Below are 16,788 nucleotides of genomic sequence, written 5' to 3' on the forward strand. Positions count from 1 at the left end.
CGAGCTCCCGCCCCTCTGCGGCTGACGCCCAGGACGCACCGAGCCTCAGCCGCGTCGCACCTCATAACGCAGACCCCCACGTGGAATCCCTGGGAGACCCGGCTGGAGCGGGTGCTTAAAGGTCTCAGATCGAGGCGCAGGGAGGGCGGGCCGGCGGAGCGGGAGGGGGAGGGGGCAGGTCCATTCCTCCCATTGGCCCTTCTCGATAACGGACGGGCGTCGCCAGCCAGCCCCGCCCAGAGGAAGGCCAGGCGAGACCCGCCTTAGTGACTTAACTACGGGGCAGAGAGCTGCGCATGCGTGTGAGAAAACCCGTTCCCCGAGGGGGTGTGCGAGGCCCACGCTCCTGCCCGAGGTCAGCCTACGCAATCTAGCGGCCTGGAGAAGCTCGTCCCGTTGCCTTCCCTCGGCCCCCCGGGGCTCATCCTGTCCGACCCCTAGACCCCAGCTCCGGGGCCGCCGCCCGCCTATCCCTCCTCTCCCAGCGGGGGCTCGCCCCTCGCCGGCCTCGCGCCACGGACGGCCGTGGGCTTCATTCTTCCCTGACCCGGCCCAAACTGCGGGCGCCGCATCCCCTGTACAGCATCTCCCGACCCTTGGCTCGGGGCCCTCAGAACCTTGGAAATGCTTCCCCCGTCCCCACCCACCTTTTCCTCGATCCCCTAATTGAGGAAACCTTTCCTGATTAGCCCCACTGGGACCCAAGCCACTCCAACCGCTCCAGAAAAACCGAGACGAAGACAGATAACAAGCGAACAAACCCTGGGAAACAGCGAAGCCGTTTTCTGGCACCATTAACCCCCCCCTCCCCATTAGAAAACAGACAGGGCTGGGGGCACGTCGTTGTATGGGGTGAGGGGGAGCTCTACACAGTAGGAGGTGATGCTGTCTCGGGGCAGCCCCGAGAACGCTGTACATTATACAGACGTTACCCCTACCCCAATCCCCCAATCTGGAGGGCCCAGACTGTGGAGGGAGCTGGGAGGGGAAGGGCTAAGGCAGCTTGGCTGGGAGGAGATAAGGGGGGGGAGCCCAGCCAGCTCCCACTAGGTAGGGCTGGCTCACAGTGGTGGGAGGGGGAGGGGAGGCCTCGCCCATTACCCAGACCCCTGGAGGCTAGGGGCACGAGGGGAAGACTATGATGATTCAATAAATAAGCCAAAATGGGCAATAAGTACAGGAGAGGAGAGGTCCAAGTCCAGGAAGGATGGAAGTAGGCAATGTGATTAGTGCGAGTTATCTGTCCCTTCAGTCTTCACTGTCACACCCTTTCTAGGCAGGGTAGTTACCATCCAATACGTTAAAGTGACCACCAGAGGGGAGACTTGAGAGGGGGAGGTCACAAGAGAGGAGCCTTTGGGGGTAGCTGTGGCTTCTCCACATCGGACCATCTTCAGGGCGCGTCCCCTGTATCTTCAGGCCGGCCAAGGTACAGAGGGTACCTTCCCTGAGCCCCAGAATATCTTGAGGTCCCACTGAAGGGACTTCTAGTCAGCAGGCCTGGGGGCACCCGGTGTGGTGAAAGGGGATATGCCCCGGGTGCTTCCCAATCCCAAGTCGAGGAGCAGGGGCAGAGAGTGGAGGGCGGGACAGGGGTGGACACTTCCCATCAGGGGGAATGTCCAGCCTCAGTGGAGGGGTACAGTCTCGTGGGAGTGGAGAGGGGCCAGGAAAAGAGGCCATGGACTGGCTCCGGTGCCGGACCTCGGGCTTGCCCCCGGGGTAGCCAAGGGGAGAGGGGCCACAGGGATTATTTTGGGGACAGAGCCTCTGTCCCCTTCCTCGGAGGCTGGGGGCATGGAGATATCGAAGCAGCTCCTCCAAGGTGGTCACTTCCACAGCCTGACCAGGACAGCCAGGAGGGGGCGCCTCACCAACACCCTCGGGCAGGTCCAGAGCCGCTTCGGGAGTGGGCAGAGCTGTCCTTGGCATTGTTCCCATTGTGGGTCCACTCCCAAGGCCCCTGGACTGGTTGGAGCTGCTTGACTGGAAGCTCTGGGTGGATTCTGGGGTGGGCGGCAGGCTAGCTCTGGGGCAGGCATACCCTCTGTGGGTGGTAGGAAGGTAGTATAGAGCTGGGGCACGGGGGGAGAATCCCCATCCTTGGCTGGGGGTGGGGGGTCAGACCCCCCACCATGGAGCCTGGCTAAGCTTCTGAGAGACAGGGGGCGGGGGAGTCCAGGAGTCTCGACATCCTTGTTCCCCGGTGAGCGTGTCGATAGGCATGACGACAAGCACAGGAACCAGGAAACCAGAAATAGAGGGCCCCCAGGGCAAAGGCTGCTGGCCACACTGGCCAGAAGGAGTGGCATGGGGATGGTGTGAGGGATGAAGCATGGGGAGGGTCTCGGCGAACACCTGAGGGAACAGAGAGACAGGCTGGAGGTGAAAAGGGAAGGCAAGGACGAAGGTATGGGAAAAGTGGAGAAATGCCATCCGGACCCTTCTCTCTTCCCTCATCCTCGTGCTGCGGTCTCAAATCTGCGGGTCTCAACTGCACTGCACACAGCCTGACCCTGCCCTCCCAAACCACGGTCAGACTTTGGTCAGCTCCTACACGTTCACATACGCCCACCCACACGGAAGGGATCCCAGGACGAGATGTCCCTGGGCCCTAGTCCGGCCCCCCCTTTAGCCATGCTGAAGCACCTTCCATACTCCATCCATGCAGAGGGAGTTGGTGCTAGAGAGGTCCAGGTCTGAGGAGGGGGGAGGAGGCAACCAACGGAACATTAGTAGTAAGAAGCAAACTCCAGCCGCTGAGGTGTTAGATTCCCTGGGATGCAGCAACCCCCCAACCAAGCCACAGCACCCGCCATTACCTGCCTTACCCTCTATGTGAGCCCGAAGAGTGGAGGGCGGGGACCAGGGGTGGGCATCATTGGGGGGGACTGGGGGCCTCAGGGGGAGGGCTGGGACCCAGAGGCTCTGGTGACAGAGACCAAGTCAGAGCCAGTGAGGTCCCTACTCTCAGTCACTTTTCCCAGAACAATGCAAACAGTGGATTCCCCCCACCCCCCTCCCTCACTGAACCCAGGAGTCCAGGCTCAGCCACCACCCCCAGCCCTGGAGTCTCGTGGCCTCCAACCGGAAGAGCAGCGGGAAGAGTCGATGACCACTCCCTCATCACCACCCTCCCCCTCCCCCCAGCCGCTCTTTCATATTAGCAACTTCAGACTTGGGAAAGAAGGGATTAAGGGTTAAGCAAAGTGGAGGCTAAGGAGGGGAGAACTCACCATAGGCAGAATCCCCCTGGCCCTGAATGACTCCCCAGTGGCCCCCATCTGCGAGGTGGGAGAAAAAGGCAGGGGTAGTATGTGTAGAGGTCAGGAATTTGACTCCAAAGGGTTGGGGAAGAGGAAGAAGAAAGATTGAGAGACAGTGAGAGGGTGTGTGTGGGGTACTGGGGTACAGTCATGGCACCGCTGGGGTGGTGGCAGTCATAGCTCCCCCTTACCGTGGCAGTCTCTCTCCTCCGTGATTTCCTTGTCTCCATCCAGCTCCAGGTCAGTCCTGGGGAGGAAGAGAGAAGTTACAATACTCAACTCAATCCCGCTTCCCTACTTCCCCTCACCATCAGCCCCAGAAGGAGGGTCACTCACCAGACAGGTCCCCTGACATCCACGCAGCCTTTGAGGCTTTCCCACCCACAATATGGGTCCTGAGAGCCAAGACAGCTTCTGGGTGGGGAAAATGAATCCCACAGGTCTCGGGAAGGAAAGCAGGGGGGTAGGGAAGAATCCTCCCCCTCTCCCCCTTCTTAGCTCCCATAGTATTAGTAATAGTAACTAGCATGTATAAAGTGCTTCAAAGTGTGCAAAATGATTTCCAAACATGGTCCTATTTGAGGCTCAGAATCCTATGATTCTACAGACATTATTTTCCTCATAGTAAAATGAGGAAACTGAGGCTCACCGAGATGAAGTAACCTGTCCTGGTTACAGAGCTCTGTCAAATATCAGAGGCAGGATTTAGACTGAGTTTTTCTGTATGAGTAGAGGTGTCCTGTACAGTAGAGGTGTCATCCTCATGACCTAGCCAACAAAACTCCCCAGTTTAGGCATGAACCAGATTAAAATGCAGATGGAAAACAAAATAAACAAAAACAAACTAAATAAAAATACAGCAAACATAGATAATGTTGATTTGTGGTTTTCTACGTCAATATGTGGCCCTGGGGGTCTTCTATTTGAGTTTGACACCACTGCTCAAGCCCAACAAGGGAGGCACCACGCTTCTTTCCTTTCAGTCTCCCTTGATTCCTAACCCCCCCAAACCTGTGTCTGATCCCTTTAAATGTATCACGCACCATTACCCTAACCCTGTGTGACCTCTTCTATCATCTCTCCCACAGCTTCTTCCAAAGTGGCTGTCCTCTCTTGCCCCCCATCCCCACTGCTCTCTACCTAAAACAGATTCTCTGGGGCTTCCAATCCATCCTCCTGACTCCCACTCTATTCCCCAGGTTCTTCCACTATGCCCCACCATCAGTTCTACTTGTCCCTAGTAGCCCGCATACATGTCAGGTCCTTTCTTCGGTGTCTCTTACCTTTGACAAGCCCCCATGCCGTGTACATCGACTGAGAGGCATGTTGACTCACAGCCTGAAAAGGCTACAAAGAGGCTGTGTCCCTCAGTCCAGCACCAGTCCAAGAACCCGTCGGGCTAACTGTACTGATCGCTTCCCACCACAGCTGGGAGAAGGACAGAGGGAAACTTATGAGTGGGGCTCCTTACACAAGAGTTAACATTGAAAGAGACAGAACAGAACCAGAGAAATGAGCTGTAACCTCTGTCTGTGTTGGGGCTCCACAATCTCTGCTCTCCCAATAGAGAATCCCTTTCTCCTTTCCACCAATGACTCCTAAGCTGGTGAAGGGACCCAAACATCCTTGACAATCTCCTTGCCAAATTAACTGAGCTAACACTGCCTTATAAACCTTCAAGTGCTATATAAGAAGCAGCTTTGATCATGGCCAAGCAAAGGACTCCGGGGTCCAAGCTCTCAGACCTATTGCTTCCCTCTCCAATTTCACTGACGTGTCCCACATCTAACCCCAGGGATAAAAAATAGAAGCCGGCTTTCAAAGACCTCACCGGGAAGAGCTGTAGGTGTCGATCTCCTCCAGTAAGACGGGCTCAGCGTTCCCATACTCCCCTCCTGGGGGGAGCACCTTCAGTACTGTCCCATCCTCGGTACCCAAGAAGAGGACAGTGGTATTGCCCCAGCGACCAGCTGCTCCATCCACAGCCACCTGGGTCAGCAGGGCTCTGGCAAGGTACAAGTCCCAAGTCAGATAAAGGGAGAGAGAGGGCCTCCTACTGCAGACCCAAGATGGTCATCTTGGAGAGTCTGCCCTGTCCAGTGACTCCACCAGGAGATCATGGGATGGGACAGCCATAGTGGGCAGTCACTATGGTGCCACCATGAAAAGTCATAAGAAGGAAGTCCACACAGAGACCAGTTATCGAAACTGATTGGATACTAGAGGTAAGATAACATGTATGCCAAAACCACTCATTTTAAAGGTGAGGAAACAGGCCTGACGGGCTGTGTCTTTCCAAAGACCACAGGCCAATATGTGGGAAGTGTAGGGCTATAAAACCATCTCCTGACATCTAGGAAGACTCTCCATCACACAACATTAACTCCCCTCTTTGCTGCTCTTCTCCCCCAAACCAAGAAGGGCTAACAGCCTCTTTCTTCTCCTTTCTTCAGGGGAGTCGGGGGGGAGGTATGAGTTTTTCTGCTCTCCAGAGTCATTTCACTTCATCCGCCTCCATTTCCTAATTTGTTTCCCCTCCAGAGTCACATTTGCCAGGGCACATGAAAAGGGCCTAGGGGGCAGCTAGGTGGCACAGTGGATAGAGCACCGGCCCTGGATTCAGGAGGACCTTGGTTCAAATCTGACCTCAGACAGTTGACACTTTCTAGCTGTGTGACCCTGGGCAAGTCCCTTAACCCTCATTGCCTCACCAAAAAAATCACCAAACCAAAACAAAACCAATTTAAAAAGAAAGAAAAAAGAACGAAAGGGGTCTAGGCTGGTGAGCTGCCCTCCTCACCTTTCTTCACCCTCTTCTCTACCTAACACCTTGCCAGCCTTTCCCACCTCCTCCGCTTCCAATCCCTCCAAGTCTTCCCACCCCTGGATACCTGCCAGTTCGGGTGAGAAGGGGCCGATGGGTGGCAGGCGCACAGCGGGATCCAGCAGAGGGTGAGCCTTGATGAAAGTCAGGACTTCATCAGGGAGGTCCCGGGAAGAAGGAAATGAAGCAGCTCTACCCACCCCTGCACAGGATCCTGGCCTGAGGGATACACGGAGGGCAGTGCTCAGGGCAGAGTGACTAGATACTCTGATGTTCCCTGGATCCCTGAACACCAAGGACTCTATGATGCCTTCACTGAGATCCCGCAACCTCTCCCTTCACCATGACCACTTCATTCCTTAATCTCGTGCCTGCAATTTGGGATCCCAAGGAAACAGGCCATAGCACTGTACCTCTCCATCTTGGTCCCTTCCTCAAGTACCCTGCCCTTGGATTCAAAGGTCTCTCTCCCCAACCCCTACTCTGCTCGAAGACCGAGCCTGTGGCTCTTAACTGGTCATTGGACATTTCCTCTGAGATTCCATGGGCACTTCAAACTTCCAGAGATGAGCTCAATATCTCCCTTACACACACAAACACACATACCTCTATTCCCCACTTCTCCAAACTTCTCCACCAGCCCACCAGTCAGTCATCCTTCAATTCTCTCTCCACCCACCAGCCCATCATTCACATCTACCTGCCAAGGACTGTCGAATCTACCTCCACAGAATCTTATGCATCTGTCTTCTTTCTTCCACTTACATAACCACCTGTCTAGTTCAGGCTGGCCATCCCCTCTCACCTGGACTGCTGCACCTAACTGTATTTTTCTTTTCTGCAATTAATCCTCCACCTTGCTGCCAAAATCATCTTCCTAACGCACAGGTCTGACCCTTATCATTTTTCTGCTCAAAAATATTCCATGGCTCCCTACTGCCTCTAGAATCAAACACAAACCATTCAGCTTGGCACTGAAGCCCCTTCAGCACATGGTTCTAACTTACTTCTCCACCTTTATTTGTAATAACTTCCCTTCCGGGACACTAGATTCCAGCCAAACAAGGACTATTTCCTGTTCCCTGAACTTGGCATTGGATCTCTTGCCTCTGGGTTAATACAAGCCTTCCTTTAAGCCTGGAATGCTCCTTTAGTTTCTCCCCACTACTGGCTCTCTCTTGCACTCAAAAGTTGCTAGGATTTTTTATCTGATCTTTCTTGAACTATTATTCATGTTCCACCACACCCTCACACCCACGCCCCATAGAAGGTAAACTCTTTGAGGGAAGCAGCGGCAGTTTCTGCTTCCTTTCCCCCCCATCCCTAGCCCCTCAGTTTCATGAATTGAACAGACCGGGTCCCATCCCCACTGAAGCTGCCCATAGATACCTGGGTGAGGGGACCCTGTCCTCAGGCACAGGGGTCCAGGGCCCCATCTGGGCTCCTCTGCTCCTTGAACTTGCCCTCAAACCCATGTTCAATGTCATCCAGGTAGAAGGCACAGACAGCAGAGCCGGGGATGCTAGAGGGGGACCAGGAAAGTGTGGGAGAGGAACTATGTGAGCCAGGTCTGGGAGAAGGCAAGGAAGACGCCCTCCCGGGTCACCAACCATCCTAGGTACAGGAAATGGAGCCACTGCCCTTGTTTTGTGGGTGAAACCTTAAAAGAGGCTAGGGAACCAGGTCACAAGTCAGGTTGGCATGTGGTAGGGCAACAGAGATTAGGGAAGAAAGCACACTACTAGGACAGGCTCCTCCATCCTCCACCCTACCTGCTGACCTCAATGTGAGAGTCATTGTATTTGGGGTGGGTTGGCCATATTGGCTGGGGTGGGTCAGCCACATTGGTTAGATCTTCCACACTACTTCACATGCCTCCCAACCTGTTGGTCTGGGTGGTGAAGACCCCAAATACAGCAGGACGTCCATGCAGAGGGACAGGCCCAGTCAGGGCCTGCAGTACATCAAAGTAGAAGGCAGAGTCTCCCGGACAGAACAGTTAAGCCGAAGCTTCAGAAAGGATGTCCAGTACGATCCAGGGGCCCGGGGAGAGCCCCCTACATCACGCTTACACACACGTGCTACACGAGAGAACTGTACCTGGTGAGGAGGAGAATCATGGGATACCAGGATAAGTGTTGGGGGGGTCGGGAGGAATAAGGGGAAGTGGGGTCAAGGGAACAGGGAGAGCCAGAGGTATAGGTTACATGGGGAGAAATGGCACTGAGCGTGCCAGGACAGGCTGGGGCTGTCTTCTCTGAGCAGAGCCGAGCCCCCTACTCTCCTCCCCAAGGTGGGAGTCCTGCCTGCTTACCCGTCCCAGCCGAGCGTCCTCTCCACAGAGACTTCTCGGAAAAAGAAGTAAACATGGTCTCTGTGTTCCACGGCATGGACAAAGTGTGGCTCTGGGGAAGGGAGTGATGAAATGGGGAGTGTCTACACAGGTCTCTGCCAACTCTAGGATTTGATAATCATTATTCTCCTCCTGAATCCCTTGTACCTCTTGCAACCCCCCCCCCCACCACAAGCATGTCCTACTTCCCCCGCACCCTGCCACATCCCACTGAAGCATCCAGACCCCCGCCCCGCTTTGCTACCTCCCCAACCCTGGTCCCCCCTGACCTCGAAGCCACTTGGAGTCGTACTTGGCGGAGCGGAGAGGGGGTTGAGGGCCGAAACTTCGATAAACCACAGGCGTCGCTGGCCTGGAAATCTGCAGCCGTGGCTGAGTAAAGGCTACCCTCTTGAGGGGGCGTTCCGAAGGTCACAGGAGGCATCATAGAAAGAGGGAGATGGAAGGTGGAGGTCGTGAGAGGCCGCAGGAGGGGAGGGCTGTGTAGTGTCATACCCCGGCCCCTCCTCACTCCTTATTCCCTGCCACATATTCTGTAATCCAGTGGCCTGGGCCTCCTTGATGTTCCTTGCACAAGATACCCATCTCCTGCCTCTGGGCATTTTCACAGGCTGCCCCCCCACCCCCACCCCTGTGCCTAGAATACCCTCCATCCTCATCTCTGTCCCCTGGCCTCCCCTCACCTTCTACAAGAAGCCTTCCCCAATCCCCCTTAATGCTCCTGCCTCCCCCTTCATCCTGTATGTGTCTTGCCCCTTTCTCTCCCCTTAGACAGTAAGCCTCTTGAGGGCAGGCACTGTGTTTTACCTTTCTCTGGACCCCCATGCTAGCACAGTGCCCGCACACACTAGGCACTTAATAAATGCCTGTTAACTGTTTCATGATGGAAAGGCAAACATGATCCAAGTTGGGGAAACAGGAGCAGCGAACAACAAAACCGATTTCAGAAGGGGCTGAACACACTTGAAAGACATGTTTTGAGACATTCTAGCAGCACATTCACGCCCCACTCTCTCCGCCCCCAGAGCTCTCTCCGGCAGGAAATCCTCCCTCATCCTCCCAATTCTTGAGGGGGCTGACGATCAAGATGTGGAATTGTCAGGGGCGTCTCCCACCGGTGTCGGCCCCACCATTCCACAGCTCCTTACCTGCAAAGATGGCGACGCTGGACTGTGTGGCATCGAAGGGCATCGCGCTTGTCCACTCAGCTCCTCGCCTTCCTGCTGCAGGGAAGAGATCTGGGTGGGAGGAAGGGAGAACGTGAGCCTAGGCTCTGGCCAGCTCCCTTCCTTCATCTTCCTAGTCCCACTGGGGCCTTCTTCACTATGCCCTGTTCCCTCCCCTCATTCCATATTCTCTTGGGTCTCCTCCACAGGGCTTTATGGGCCATCAACCCCAAGATCCAACCCTATCCTATATCTTGTCCCTCCCCATATCGATTGTTCATTAATACATTCCCTCTGCACCATGCCCACCCCCTTGCCTGTAACCCCTTCCCCTCAACCCCCGTACCCCATAGCTGCGACACATGGGGCTGAATGAATTTGTCCCGCAGCAAGGAGGGTCCGGGAGTCCCGGGGAACGAGGACACGGATGTAGTTGTAGCACTCGTCCTAGGGGCCCCGGGAGGTGGGACCAGAGGTCAAAGGTCACTGAGGTAACAGGGGGGCTGGGCATTCTGGGATCCCCAAGGGCAAGAGAAGGGCTGGGGGGCTGGACATGCAAGCACTGTTCCCTTTGGGCTGTTTCCCCCTGTGTTCTGGGAGAGGAAGGAAAAGAGGGCTCGGGAGAAGAGGTCACGGGGAAGGAGACACACAGCCCACCTCCCAGTCCCTTATCACATCCCTCACCCTCAGCCTTCCCTCGAACAGCACAGTTCTCCACATCTTGACTTCTCCATGTCAGATACTGATGGAGAAGAGAAGGAAGGAGTGTTTTGTGAAGAAAAGGACCAATTCTAGAGATGACCCCCTGTCCCCTCTTTCTGCTGCCCAACTCCAGAACCCAGACAGTCCCTCAGTCTCTCACCTTGTCTGGTACCAGCCCTTCCCAGTCTTGAGCCTGAAGATCAAAGGAGGGAAAACATGATCCCTAAGGTACAAGGAGGGAATGGGTCAGTAGGTCGATATTCGACATGTCCCCCCTTACAACTGTCCATGAGATAAATACCCGCTGCATGCTTGGCCAGGTTTAGACATACATGTAACTCTACAGACAAGGACGGACATTTCTCCCACACCTGTTCTCCATCTAAACGTGTCCTGTATCTCCTGACATGTTGGAGTAAGGTAGGCCCTTATGAAGATCTTTGTTCCAGTGTCATATTTCTACCCAGCCTCTGTGTGTATGTATTCGTGTTTGCTGGGTCGATGCTCATGTTCAGAGGTCTCATGTCTATGTTCAGTCCCTTCATATGTTACGTGCAACTTACCAGGCAGCTACCAGCAACGTTTGGTTCAAGGATCAGGAACCTCTGAAAGTCCAGACCAAGCTCTCTAGCCACAGCATCATCTTCTAAGCCTCGAAACCAGGATGATGGTGATACACCTGGTGGGGAAGGAGCAGAAAGAAGAAATATTGGGTCACTAATACCTCACCCCAAAAACCCTTTTCTCCAATCCTACAGGAAGAGAGAGGAACACCTAAACTCCCTCCCCACAAAAGATAGAAGGTACTTGGACACTGATGGAGTAAGCGGAGGTTTACCAGTCTCTACTTACTCTTCCAGCCTTTCCACCATTCCCCATTCTGCCTCCCATCTGCTTCCTTGGATCACCCTGTTCCCCTACGGAGGTAGAACATTTGCCATCATCTCCATGTACCAAGTCTCATCCTCCCTCTAGAATCAGTCCAAATCTCACCTCTTCTGTTAAAGCATCTCTAGCCACTCCAGCCAACAACGACCCTCATCCATCCCCCAAACTCCTATAGAGTACTGTGTCTGAACTAGTCATTTAGTCATTAAGGATCGCTGCTTTGTCTAGTTTCCTAACTTTTGTTTTCCTCATCTCTCTAGCTCAACTAAGTTCTGTGAGGGTTAGGGCATGCCACATTCATTATATTCCCCCAGTATCTAGCCCAATATCCTCACTCAATAAATAATTTACGGATTGATTAACACAAGGAGCTAATGTGAAGCCCACATTGAATAGGGGGTGGGTGGGAATAATGTCGGGGAAGTCTGAACCAGCCAAGGGCAGATGTAGAAGAGAAAGGCTGAGCTGGACATGGCTGCCACTTACCTTGGAGGTCAAAGGTCACTAGAGGGAGAGGATCCTGGGGGAAGGTGGCTCGGGTACGAGGAGTGAGAGATAGCAGCAACAGCAGGAGCAACAAGGACGTGAAGGGAGGGCCACGGGGCATCCTGGGCAGGCCGGCTCAGGCCCCAGGTGGCACCTTCTCACCCATATGTCAAGCCTAAGAGAGGAAACAGGGAGAAGATTGAGGGGAGGGGGCTGGGAGATTTAGAGCCAAGGGTATAGACACCAAGGCTGTTTTCTTTTCTATATTTTGGTCTTCTCAAACAGGGATATGGACACAGCTCCTCCCCTGGTCTATCCCCAGGGGACCCTAGACAGGGGAGGGGATCCTTCCCTCCACCTGTCCCAACCACGCTTGTCACTGTCACTCAAGTTCTGACTACCCTAACAGGGCCCAAACCGGCTGCTGCAGGGAAAGACAGACCCAAGCTGTGACCTCAGGTAAGGTCAGAGCGTATTCCCTCCGTTCTTCTCTCTTGGGTCCCTGACTTTCTCTCGGTTGATTCCTTTCATCCCCCCTAACCTCCACCTTCTCGGTTATAATTAGATGTTGTGGGGGAGGTGTTGAAGCCTCACATTATAAATAGCAGTTCTGAGGACCCATCTGAGGGAGAAGGAGCAGTCTACTTCTGCTCTACCCTAACAGACCTTCCTCGGGCCACCTCGCTGGCAACCTGGTGTATATGTGTGAGGGACATACTGTGACTGTCTCTCATCCCAGGGCCGGAAAAGAACATTCTGCCCGTCAGGTGTGCCCAAGCATGCTCACTTAGTGAGAGCTATGGGATGTTGGGGGTCGCTGCCCTGATCTGGGGCACCCTCCTCCCCAGGACTTGAGTTCCAGAACAGCCCGGAGGACCCATACTTAGCCAAAAATGAATCTGCACTGAAGCCAAATTGAAGGCTATATTTAGTTCTGGCTGCAGCTGTCTCCCGACCCCCTCCCTTCCTCCTTTCTCTGCCCCCCCGACCCAGTATATTTGCCTTTGAGGGGGAAGTGCCACCCATAGGACGCAGGAAGAGAGAGCTGGAATGGGAGGAAGGGCCAGGCAGCCTCCTCTTCTCCTTCCCCCCTTCATCAGGCTGCCCTCTGAAATTAACATATACATAATTCAGCCAGCAGCCGACTAGAGCCCCGTGTCAGGGGAGAGATGGATGGGGTAAGGGTGGGAGTTGAGGTGAAAAGAAGATACAGGGAGCCAGGTCCCCCTCCCATCAGCCTCCTGAAACCGCCTGGCCCTAGTTTCAACCAGCTCTGGACTCGGGGCGCGAGATGGTGGGGGAGGGAAATGGAAAATGGAGTAGTAACTTCAGGCTTTGAAATCTTTGGGTGGGTGCTAGGAGGTACCCCCACCAAAGGGCAAGTGTCCTTTTAGCGGACACAAACCTGGATACCTTTATAAGCAAATCCTCCTCCCCCAGATGAAAGAACTGGGAACCTGTTGTTCTAAGAACCCAGCTCCTCCCCTCTTCCTGCCCCACCCCTCCAGCAAGCTCCATTCCCAGAGTCAGGAACCCAGGTGTCCCCCTCCCTCCCCCTGGAGAGTCCCCTCCCCCCATATGACATCATCTGGGGGAGGCTACCGTCACGATAGGGACCCCAGAGGGCTCGAGGAGGGAGGGGGCCGAGACACCTAATGATGACCCCCCTCCCCTGAGAGGAGAGCAGACAACTAACGACCCTCCAGGCTCACAAGCCAGAGGCCCCCCTCTAATCAGGATGCCGACACTCCCCTGAGAGCTTTCCTGTTGTCCTTCCCATTACTCTCACACCTTTCCTTCTCACCACTGTTGCCCTTGACCACAAGTAGTATCACCCTGGCATGACTTTGGGCTCTGGGCAAGGTTCCTGGGCCGCACTCCCTCCTCTCACCTCTCTAACCAGAGACACCCTTTTTCTTACCTGCAGTTGTGACTCTTGTGAAGATCTAATAATAGGTGATTGATGAGGGGTCATCCCCATCCCAAAGAGCTGATGCAAAGGCTCCAAAAAGATAGGAGAGACCTCGAGGGCACAGGGCAGCATAAGGAGATGAAGATGTCAAGATTGGGGGAGAAGCAGGTGAGGGCACCATGGACAGGGCACTGTGTACTGGAGCTTGGTTTGAGAAGCAAAGGGTTGCCAGGCATTGGCCTTTGGGTGCCCCTTCCTGCCTAGGAGGGTACCGGGCAAAGGGAACACCTGAGGCTACTGGACAGGTCTAGGAAAGAATAAAGAAGCAGCCAGGACCAGGCCCAAAAAGGTGGAATAAGGACTGGGAGACCACTCCTCCACAGAATCCAGCAAAGACTTAGCAAAAAGGCCCAAGCTGGGAACCAAGACAATAGAGGCTTATTTGCATCTCATTTGCATGTTTTCATCTTGAAGCAAAATGTGCAGACAGCATCCCTCCATCCCACCCATCCGGCCAGTGGTGGAGCCTCCTAGTCTCCTGACAAAGGCCTATCCAGTTCTTTCTCCCTTTCCCCAAAGAGTTCACCAACACCCCTAATCTCAGCTGCTTTCTACACAGGTTATCGCATGCCCTTTCCCCCAGTTCCCAGGACTGATCTGGGTTGGCCTGGCCTGAAAAAAGAAAACATCTGGTTGGGCTTGACCTTAACTCTCACCTGCAGGGCCAGGGGGAGCCCTCCGCAGCTTCTTCTAGGCACTAGCAGGATGAGTCCACCTACTCCCTGGGGCCTAAAGAGGTGGCTTTAAAACCCCTTCTCCTGCGCCCCCGACACATCCCTACCTTGACCCTCAGTTTGCCTCGGACTTCCATTGTGGCAGCAATATATTTGTGTGTGTGTGTGTGGGTGTGTGTGTGTGTGTTGAATGGGGTGGGGTGGGGGTGGGGGAAATGGTAAGCAAGGTGGGATTGGAGAACAGGAGCAATCAGCATCCTGAATCTTTCAATCAGCCAAATTTCAGTGGGGCCAGGCTCGCCTGGGCTCACCTCCTGTGTGGAAGAGGAAGCTGGCCCCTCTTCTCGCCTCAGGCTCAAAGCCACCTCTGGGGAGTGGCTGGGGTCACAGCCAAAGAGTCTGGCAGGAGGGATGGGGGGGGGCCTCCCACCCTGGGACAATAGCAGGAAACCCTCAGCCCCGTAGTCCAGCCCCCTGTCCCCCTTCCTTTCAGAGAAGGGGGGGATTTACTGAGGAGGGGCTTAAGAGAACTATATGCTCTCTCAGACATTTCCCCCCTCCTCTCTCTTCTCTGGTTCTAAATAAACATGACTCTACCATTCCCGTCATTCCCAGAGCAAGGATAATCCAGGTGTCTAGACCCCTGCATGAGGTGGGCACTGAGCCAGCAGATGGAGAAATCTCCAAATTGTCCCCCCCCCATCTCTGAAGCTCCAAACATAGAGGCCAGGGGGCCTGGGGGTGAATGTCTGCTGCCTGGGACTCTGTCCCAGAGCCACGTTAGCGAGAGGAGGGGCTTGGGAGGGGGTGCCTGTAGGCAGGGAGTTGACAGGGGATGGGGGGAACCAGAAGAGGACAGCAGATACAGGGCTTTGGAAGAACAGGGGGAGGGAGGCTGGAGGCAATAAATGAGAAGGTTTAGGGGAGACGGAGCTAAACTAGTAGTCACTGGGGCCCACAGATGGAGACTAGCATTTCTGCCCTCTTCAGTGGCAACCTTAAATAACAAAGTCCTAGGGTGGGTTGGTTTGGGATTGGGGCGGGGGATACAACCCTTCAGGAGGAAAAGGACTTCTACAAACACCACCCTTATACCCAATTACTCTGAGCTGGGGTCTCGGCTCCTTCCCTCCAGGACTCAAGTCTCCTCTCCCTACCTAAGGGAAAGCGGCTCAGCCAAGACATCGCGATCCAGGAATGACTGCTCCCCAACCTTGCCCATCCCCTCCAATTTTGGGTGCCCCGGTTTCCCTATTCGGTACGTTGAGGTGGAAAAGGGCTTAGTCCATCAATTCAATTCACTTTAGGCAGGGCTCCCCACTCCCCCCGATCTGATCGCAGAAATTATACCCCGCCCCCCAATCTGTGTCCAGAAGATAATACCCCCCAAAAAGCCTCCCAGAAAGTTGGGGTCAAGGGGACTGCGCCCAGGCTTCTTGGTGTCCCTAAGTCTTTGGTTCCCCAGTCCTGTCCCGCGCCCCAAGATTCCCCGGGCACATCCCGGAGCTTGCCCCCCGCGGCTTGCGGGGTCCCCGCCTCGGCCGCCCCCCGTGTCTGCTCCGCTGCCCTCCCGCCTTCTCTCCCTCCAGTCCCAGTCCTTGTCCCCCGGGTTTCCCCGCGGTTACTTGCCCTGGAAGCCAGGTCCGTGGGGTGGAGGCGGCGGCCGCGGGCTCGAGAGTCCGGGGCTCAGGGATCCCGGGGGTCCCGATTTTTGGGGTCCGGGAGCGGGGATCCCAGGAAACAAGGAGAGGGTCTCGGTTTGGAGTGAGGGGGCAGGCAGCCAGGAGCTGGGGGCTCCGGGAGGGCTCTCGGGTTTCGCGAGTCCGGGGTCCGAGCCGCAGAGCCCACTCTGGCCACGGCTCCGCGGAGGAAAACAATGCGACCGCCCGGAGCTCTCGGCCCTGGCCTCGGCCGCCCCTCCCGCAGGCGGCCCCAGCCCCGCCTCCCGACACGCCCCTTGCTCCACGGAGCCCAATCCCTGTCCGGGAGAGCTGTCAAGAGACCGCCCCCTACACAGCACCGTAGCCAATCGCAGGGTCCCGCGCTCTGAACACCTATCTCAGAAGAGCTGCTAAGGGTGGGGGGGGCCTGCCCGGGAGGGAGGGAGGGAATCGGGGAGACTGGGAGAGAGAAAACAGAGACCTTCCGAGGGAGAGACACCGAGAGACAGGGGAGATCGGCCCTTCTTGCCACTGAGAGGCCGTCGGGGAGAAAGCACTTAGGGAGGAAGGAAGGGACGGCGAGAAGAGCAGAGAAAGGCCGGAAAGCTGGGCCCCCGGGGCTTTCGCTCTCCCCCAGCCTTTCCTCCCCCACCTGGCTTTTGTGAACCCAGACGCGGGCCCGCGGATGGCTCACCCCCCCCCCCCAGCTCTTCGGCGGAAAGCAAGGGCCAGGTGACCTCCAGGGTCCCTGCCACATTCACATCCATGAGCCAATGATCCTCCACCCCCGGCCCCG

The 16,788-nt window shown here is 55.5% G+C and overlaps 1 protein-coding gene across 1 annotated transcript; it reads right to left on the minus strand.

The window, feature by feature from the left end:
* Positions 1-830: 830 nt before the first annotated feature.
* Positions 831-16,230, minus strand: SEMA6C (semaphorin 6C). Its single transcript, XM_043963455.1, is given in 37 exon segments — positions 831-1,330; positions 1,332-1,543; positions 1,546-1,710; positions 1,769-1,797; positions 1,800-1,888; positions 1,890-2,012; positions 2,014-2,198; positions 2,201-2,358; positions 3,237-3,284; positions 3,458-3,513; positions 3,603-3,680; positions 4,550-4,563; positions 4,565-4,599; positions 4,602-4,636; positions 4,638-4,694; positions 5,098-5,271; positions 6,158-6,197; positions 6,200-6,309; positions 7,480-7,517; positions 7,519-7,612; positions 7,974-8,082; positions 8,085-8,190; positions 8,405-8,425; positions 8,428-8,495; positions 8,713-8,782; positions 8,784-8,833; positions 9,592-9,627; positions 9,630-9,681; positions 9,956-9,999; positions 10,002-10,056; positions 10,301-10,351; positions 10,472-10,519; positions 10,522-10,534; positions 10,875-10,906; positions 10,908-10,990; positions 11,686-11,860; positions 15,961-16,230. Coding segments are annotated over 36 exon segments (2,757 nt in total). The 5' UTR covers positions 11,807-11,860; positions 15,961-16,230; the 3' UTR covers positions 831-1,272.
* Between the last annotated feature and the right edge of the window lie 558 nt (positions 16,231-16,788).

This window comes from Dromiciops gliroides, chromosome 4 (assembly GCF_019393635.1).
Source record: "Dromiciops gliroides isolate mDroGli1 chromosome 4, mDroGli1.pri, whole genome shotgun sequence".
Classification (NCBI taxonomy): domain Eukaryota; kingdom Metazoa; phylum Chordata; class Mammalia; order Microbiotheria; family Microbiotheriidae; genus Dromiciops; species Dromiciops gliroides.